Below are 7,260 nucleotides of genomic sequence, written 5' to 3' on the forward strand. Positions count from 1 at the left end.
TACAGTTAGAGGATATTCTGTAAAAAAGATGCTAAGTGCTAAGATTGGACAACGGTTGAGATAAACGAACAGTCAGACGGCGAATTTTCGCAGCCTACAGCTATCGTCATGAACTACTCCGCGTTTTATATAAAGAAATTTCTTTTTTGCGATACTTTTTTAACATAGAAAAACATCGAAAGTATTGGAATACCTCAGATGAAAATGTTATGGATAAAAATGGTTGATGAAAAAAAATTGGATTGAATATTGGTTATAAAACCGAACATTCGGTCAGCATTAAGCGACAAAACTTTTGACGAACATTTAGAGCTTAGCTTATTAAAATTTATATTAATTTCAAAGACGCAACTAGTATGTATTTCGTAATTCATACTAGTTGCGTCTTTGAATAACATTTTCGTCCTCAGCAATAACATTTTCGGATGAAATACAAAACACTCACATTCATAAAGCTTTCGTTCCAACAATGAAATCTGTACATTTAATTTTAGATTCAACATGTCTGACTTAAACACACGATCCTACGATATCATATCATTATCATTATCCGTATTGCGATGTATCAAGAATGCAATACAAGATTGATTATACTTTATGTTGCGACTGCAATTTGTGTATTCTTACCAACTCCTACGAACAACTGTTAAATATAGCTTTTTGAAATGCATTTTTTAGTTTGCTCTGTAGTGTGTAATCGTTTGCAACCTTCCGTTTCGCTTATTACCGATAGCAGGAGCCCAGGTGACCAGACTAATAATGACTGAATAAAAAAACATAATACCATACTCGCCAGTTTTAAAAAATCACTCCGTTATGATACAAAATCGATACGATTTTAGAAAACTAACCACGATTGTATAATAAATAATAAATATACACATCGATCTACATATTTTGTTGTGATGTTTAAAAGTATGAAGCATTTTTGTTCCGTTCTTTATACATTTGAATTGTTAGAATAGTGTTTTACGTAATTCTCTGTGTATATATATATATATATATATATATATATATATATATATATATATATATATATATATATATATATATATATATATATATATATATATATATATATATATATATATATATATATATATATATATATATAAATTTTGTGGCACGTGTCATTTTCACATAGACAGTGTCAACCCTCTGAATCAACAACAGTGTGTATTGCGAAACGCTATTTATTAAATTTAAACATTCTTTTAATCTTTTGCTACACAATATCTTACATCATTTAACAATAAGGAGTTTGGTTTTGTTTCTCCTCTTTGCAATTTGAACTTTGTTTGTTATCCAGCTCGTCTTCTATTGAGCTCCCATCGCCAATGCGTGTGGGAGCGTTTGCGTATGATAGATTGTTTTAAATCGCGATGTACTCAGCAGGATAGCTTCGCAGTGTGCTTTGCATTCGTATAGCCACAAAAAAAAAGAATTCAAATAAAATAAAAATTTGAAACGTTTCCTAAAATTAATACCACACACATCATGGCCTGGTTGCGTCATAAAAATATTAACCTAAAAATACTACTCTATCAATTGGCCAATTGTAATCTCTTACACCAATCACACACATTCGAGGTCATCGAGGGACTAGCACAGCAGTAACAGAGTTTTGTCATCATCCATCCGTTGGAGCCAACATACCGATTTTCACCCGTCTTAGTGTAATAATCTCCGGGGAGAACACACATCTTAATCGTCGATCATTAGTACGAAACTGACCGGAAACATGCCACGCCTGGTGTCGTCTCCTTCAATTTGGCCTTCCATCCAATTTTCGTCATCGGTTCGTTCGTTCAACACAACCAATATTTCGCCTTCTTTAAATTCTAGCTCGTCGTCATTATCGGCGTTACAATCATATAAAGCACGACATCGTCGCCTTAATGTTCCTCCCGCCGGTGTCGTGCGCTGTGAGGAAAAACAAAAGGATGTCACTTTTAGTAATGTGTATTTTTCCACAAATTGAAATCTGGCATTTATACTCACAATATTTCTACTAGACAGATTCGCTGCATGAGATGCAACCCTGTCACCAATGGTGTCATTACGGCCAAAACTACTGTTGAAAGAATCAGCATTACCACCACACGATGAACCTATGGATGAGCTACTTAGGAGATCCAAAGATGTATTCTGTAGTTCCGATGTGTTGAGATAATCTGTGCATTCCCTTCCTCTTGAAACGGCATCTTGCAGGCTTGTTTCGTATGCCGCATTTACTGTTGTTGGGCCTTTGATCTAGATTTCCCACAACCCAATAAAAAACATGCATGAATCATAAATATCAACAATCAATCACGTTTTGTACCTACCCGCCGCCTCGTCACGATGCTTTCATCCATAGATGACAAACTCTCATTTGATTGTCCATTTGATATAGCTTTATCTAGAAAAAAAGAAACTTTTGTATAAAACGTCTTACGATATACATATATGATGAGGGGTTTTACCCGAGGAATTAGGTCCCGAACCAGGCTCGATGGCGGAAGCTGCGGCTGCGGTAGGTATTGGTTGCTTCGGACGATTAGACACCGGTTTTAGTTGCGGAATCTCGCCGGCGGGCGGAAGTACCAATTTTGCTCCAGCTGTAAACACCGGAATCCAATCAATAATTGCTAACTGAGGCAGAATTGCAACAAATACGAATATAAGTAAGTTACTAACTTACCCAAATTTCTGCCCAATGATTCTCCACTTGGCGATCGTTTGTGTCCTCCAGTAAACGAACTTAAAAAGTTGGGATCTCGATCGCGGCCTCCCCCTGGCTCATAACGGTCAAATGTGGGTAATGATGCCTGAATTGATCTACCTGATCCACCGCTGATTTCTCGATTCGACTCGAACAAGCCACCCACGGGACCTGTGGTAGCGCTGGCAGTAACTACATTACTCGTAGCAGCAGCTGTAGGATCGGATCCACGTAGGTGTGGCAATGTGCTGTACATGTCCGCCGTATGATGATGATGGTGGTGATGATGCGCCATCCCGTGCAAGGAATGTTGTGACGACAGGCCGAACAGTTCATTGTCGAAATTTTGTGAATGCCTAGGCGCATGTGGCAGCGTACCATACGTTGTTCCAACGACACCAGCAGGCGGAGCCGGAGCGGTACGTTTTTTCAAGGAACCTACATTTACTGCAACGAAAGCAAGTACACACAATGATTAGTTATTGATAATCTCCAACATTTCATCACGAACCAGAGGGCTGCGATTTTTTGCTGGCAGATGCTGCTGCGGTGCTGGATGAAAGCATTAGTTGGGACGCCATCGTTCGATCGGATCCGATCTGACGGGTGATCTGCGGACTCCACGATGCTGATGTAGCAGCAGCGCAAGGCCCAGCAACGATGCTACCCACTGGAACTGTACCACCGTAAGAAAATGGCACGGCGTTGTCGCATGTGAACGAATTGGGAGTCCTACCTGAAGATGGAATCGATGGTGGTATTTGACGTGGATCACGCACAGAGCTCGGATTACAGCTTGAACTCGGACTTGGGCTGCCACTCTGTATGGAATCGCATGTGGACGAACGAGATCGTAGAGCTACTGGCGAATCGCCGCCTACAAAGCTGGGAGGTCTTGAGCGGGACTTGCGTTCATCCATGATTGCCGTCGATGCTGCCGCCGTGGTGTCGTCGTCCGAAAAGTCTGTCGATCCATCATCATGGATATTCCAGTCAGTATTGATGTGGTCAAAAGCACTTTTTTCCCGTTTCATGGCATGTTCGATCTACAAGAAAGACAACAAGCAAAGTAAATCAATGGACAGAAAAAATACTCTTAGATTATAGCGCACAGGGCGCACTATTACTTACCAACTCTTTGCAAGCTTCATTTCCCATTTCTTTGGCAATATCCAGCGCTAGTTTATTCTGTGAGTTACGAATATCGCAATCACACCCGGAACGAAGAAGCAATTTCATACACTCTCGACGATCGTGCAACGCGCACAGATGAAGTGCAGTATTTTTTCCAGTCATGTCCATCGGACCAGGTGCATTGGTTTGCTTGTTCAGCCCTTGTGCGGTCATGTTTTGTATTAAAAAGTCTACAATGTGTAACGTAGAGCCCATCTCTCGCAGCACTGCCAAATGAAGAGCCGTTTCGCCAAAGTCCTGTCGGGATAAAGAAGAAAAACAAATATAAGAAGTAGGACGAAAAGGATGTTACCGATAACATTGTCACTTGTTTCCACTTACCGACGATGGCAAAACACAGCCCAGATCTGCTCCCTCCGCCCAAACTTGTAACAGCTGACCCAAATCAGCATTTATTATAGCTTGCTCCAGATCGCATCTCAGATCCCGATCGTCGGCACAGGTTCGCATAACATACCGTTTTGCAACATACTTGGCACGTATAAAATCATATCGTTCCTCCCTATATATGACCAATAAAAAGCACATACATTATTAATTTATACGCTGTAGAAAAAACACACTAAATTAACTTACATGGAACTTTCCGGAGTAAGTTTACCCTGTGCGAGGGTGGCTTCCATAACTTCATTTAACGTATTGTTGCCCATCGCTCGGGCAACGAGAAGCTGAGCTGTAGTTAGGTTATCCAACGTTAAACTCTGAATACGCGAATGGTGTACACCGAGGTCTCGATGTACTCCCGAACACTGAATACACACTAGTATGCCGAAGTTTAAGCTAATCCACGTGACATCATTTCGGGACCCGCAATCGCAACACTGGTCGTTGCCGGGCAAATTTTGAATGTGCTTAATCACAGTCTTTTGCAGCTCTATCAAACTGGGACTCATTTGCGGATTGGCATGCTGAAATGCTTTTGTGAGTGCCTTCTCCTTGCAATTGATTAGCACCGACATCCAGGCTTTCTGGTCGGCTTCGTCCTCCGCTTGGAAATGGTACGATCGATTATCTGCAATCGATTCCAAATCGATCAAGCAAACTCAATCGACAAAAAATCAATCGACACACACGAATAGCTTCATACTTACAACTAATTAAATCAAATCCCTTTCTATCATCCGCAAGAGGTTTTATCTGACACGTTAGAAGGTTCACACGTGTCGGTGCCTTTGTTTCGTCCGCATGACAAATATCCAAGAACCCGTCTGCTGTAACGCGACATCGTCGCTTCTGCCACACACGCCGTACTTTGCCTTCACTTTTCTTCAGCAAGTGGCCGCTCCGTGTGATCCCGTGATTCTTATCGCCTTGTAACTGATGTAGCGAATATCCTACTGCACCTCCCCTGTCGCCGGGCGCAACATTCTCCACGCGATCAAAATCTGGTGTTGAGCGCAAGAGAGTGCGCAGTTCGAGCAGCTTGCGGCGCTCCTCATCCTGTTTGTGCCTAATCGTTTGCAGCTTAATACCAAGCTCCTCTATATACGTTCCGAAATGAGCGATTGTCTTGAGACCATCCTTAAAATAGCTAAACCAGAAACCATCACGTACATTAGTATCAATATTGCGTGTAAAAAACAATTCCAACTTACTTATTTTGAGCGTGGTAGTATTCTACCAAGTGTTGCAACAGCTCTATTCCTTTTTTGGTTTTAATTTCGTTAAATTTGATGAGATACTGCAAATATATAGATGACGAGAGGATAATGACATGACTGTATAAGCTGCAAAACTGCACTTGCTGCCTAGCAGCACTTACCTCGCACATTTGCAGCTGAAACACACGTCTTTCTTTTTCGATTTCCTCTGCTATTTCCGCTGGCGTTACTTCCGTTCGCATCATGCCAACCTCTTTCGCTAAAGCTTTTTTTTCCTTTTCAATTTTTATCAATTTGGAATCGTAATCTTTGGCCGCTTTGTCAAAGGGTCTCTTCATTTCACCCTTCATGCCACGAAGCTCCGCCTTGAGCAGAGAATCCACGGGAAACATTACAATGTTGTTGATGTTTTGCATCTACAAAGATAATCAATGATCAATGAAAGCTCATCATTGCGAGCAAGAAAAAAAAAGAGATTTAAGGGGAGATGGGATACGAACCAATGTTTTCATTAGTGCACTAAGTTCTTTGGTTACAACGGAAAATTTCAAGAATGCTGCACCAATATCGGGTTCCTCTTTCGACAGAGCCACCGACCCAAGACGTTCCAATGCCCGAACAAGACACATTTCATTATCAACATGTGCTGTGATTGAATAAGAAAAAAATCCATTTGCATACTTTACAACGCATGTGCTACCGCGTATGTACTTACTGTTTCCCGAATTATGTATCGCCTTGACGGCTTTCTTCAGCTTTGTAAGTCCTTCTCGATCAAAGTCAAGTGTCTGTAAAGAGTGCGATAGAGATAATACATTTTCCATGGGACAAACTAAACCGGTTAACCTATGGTTTGAGGAATCAAATAATTTGAACTTGCCTCTTCCAATGCAGCGATAGTTTGACGGCATTGTGCCATACGCGACACAAAGGTGGATGTTGTTGGAGAATTGTAATCCTCTCGAGTTTCCTCAAGGAACTCTCCCACGCCTATAAGCTCCGGCATGGTTGTAGTTGTTTTGTGTGGGGCACTGGTTTTGTTTATAAATAGTTTACACGAAACAGCTTCCAATTCGTTCAACAACTTTGTACAACATTCACGGCAGCTTGATTGATTGGGACAAGCAGCTTAACCCACTGGTGAAAGATTGCTTATTGCTGTTCAACGTTAAAATGCGGCCCCATCTTGGAATACTGATATAGATTTGCTATCCTTAAGATGAAGAAAATTATTATTAGCTAGAAAATCCCAGGTTCGATTGTGCAAAGTATATATAAGGATTAATTTGCGATACTAGCGCCGTCAAAATGCACCACAAGCTAGCTATGCACAGTCATACAACACTTGCATTTTGTTGCTTCTGGAGAAACCGCGCAATGTTATCATTTTGTCTGCGGTATAAGAAACTGATTGTGTCGATTGAATAATCAGTGAATCATCCCATGATTGAATCAAATTTAAGAAAAGCGATATATATATATATATATATATATATATATATATATATATATATATATATATATATATATATATATATATATATATATATATATATATCGATTACAATTGAAAGTTACAACTTAATTGAAAGGTCAAACTTTCGAATATAATGTATCTACAGCTGATTCACACAAAAGGAAGCAACAGCAATTCTCACTTCTGCGTGCACTTCACATCATAGAAACGGATGCTTCTCACTCCCTCACTCTGCCACCCAACACATCTCCTTAATCATGATGTATTAAATGATTTTACATTGT

At 40.4% G+C, this 7,260-nt stretch overlaps 1 protein-coding gene across 1 annotated transcript; it reads right to left on the minus strand.

Moving 5' to 3' along the window:
- Window positions 1-1,138: 1,138 nt before the first annotated feature.
- On the minus strand, window positions 1,139-6,505 carry LOC128722808 (arfGAP with SH3 domain, ANK repeat and PH domain-containing protein). The gene is made up of 15 exons (XM_053816488.1): window positions 6,380-6,505; window positions 6,215-6,287; window positions 6,000-6,145; window positions 5,661-5,915; window positions 5,494-5,579; window positions 4,990-5,429; window positions 4,475-4,910; window positions 4,220-4,400; window positions 3,836-4,135; window positions 3,216-3,750; window positions 2,684-3,151; window positions 2,466-2,600; window positions 2,328-2,401; window positions 1,998-2,253; window positions 1,139-1,904 (listed from the first exon to the last, which is right to left on the minus strand). Exons 1-15 carry the CDS (start codon window positions 6,503-6,505, stop codon window positions 1,705-1,707), a joined length of 3,711 nt encoding a protein of 1,236 aa, XP_053672463.1. The 3' UTR covers window positions 1,139-1,704.
- Window positions 6,506-7,260: the final 755 nt, after the last annotated feature.

This window comes from Anopheles nili, chromosome 3 (genome assembly GCF_943737925.1).
Source record: "Anopheles nili chromosome 3, idAnoNiliSN_F5_01, whole genome shotgun sequence".
Taxonomy (NCBI): Eukaryota; Metazoa; Arthropoda; class Insecta; order Diptera; family Culicidae; genus Anopheles; species Anopheles nili.

What these genes read in the sequence shown, in the direction of transcription:
- LOC128722808 (XM_053816488.1), bottom strand. Translation starts at nt 6,505, where the DNA reads ATGCCGGAGCTTATAGGCGTGGGAGAGTTCCTTGAGGAAACTCGAGAG. An exon ending in GCTGTGTTTTGCCATCGTCG is followed by an intron (nt 4,136 to 4,219) that starts GTAAGTGGAAAC and finishes TTATCCCGACAG; the next exon opens with GACTTTGGCGAAACGGCTCT. An exon ending in GCATCGTGACGAGGCGGCGG is followed by an intron (nt 2,254 to 2,327) that starts GTAGGTACAAAA and finishes TGGGAAATCTAG; the next exon opens with ATCAAAGGCCCAACAACAGT.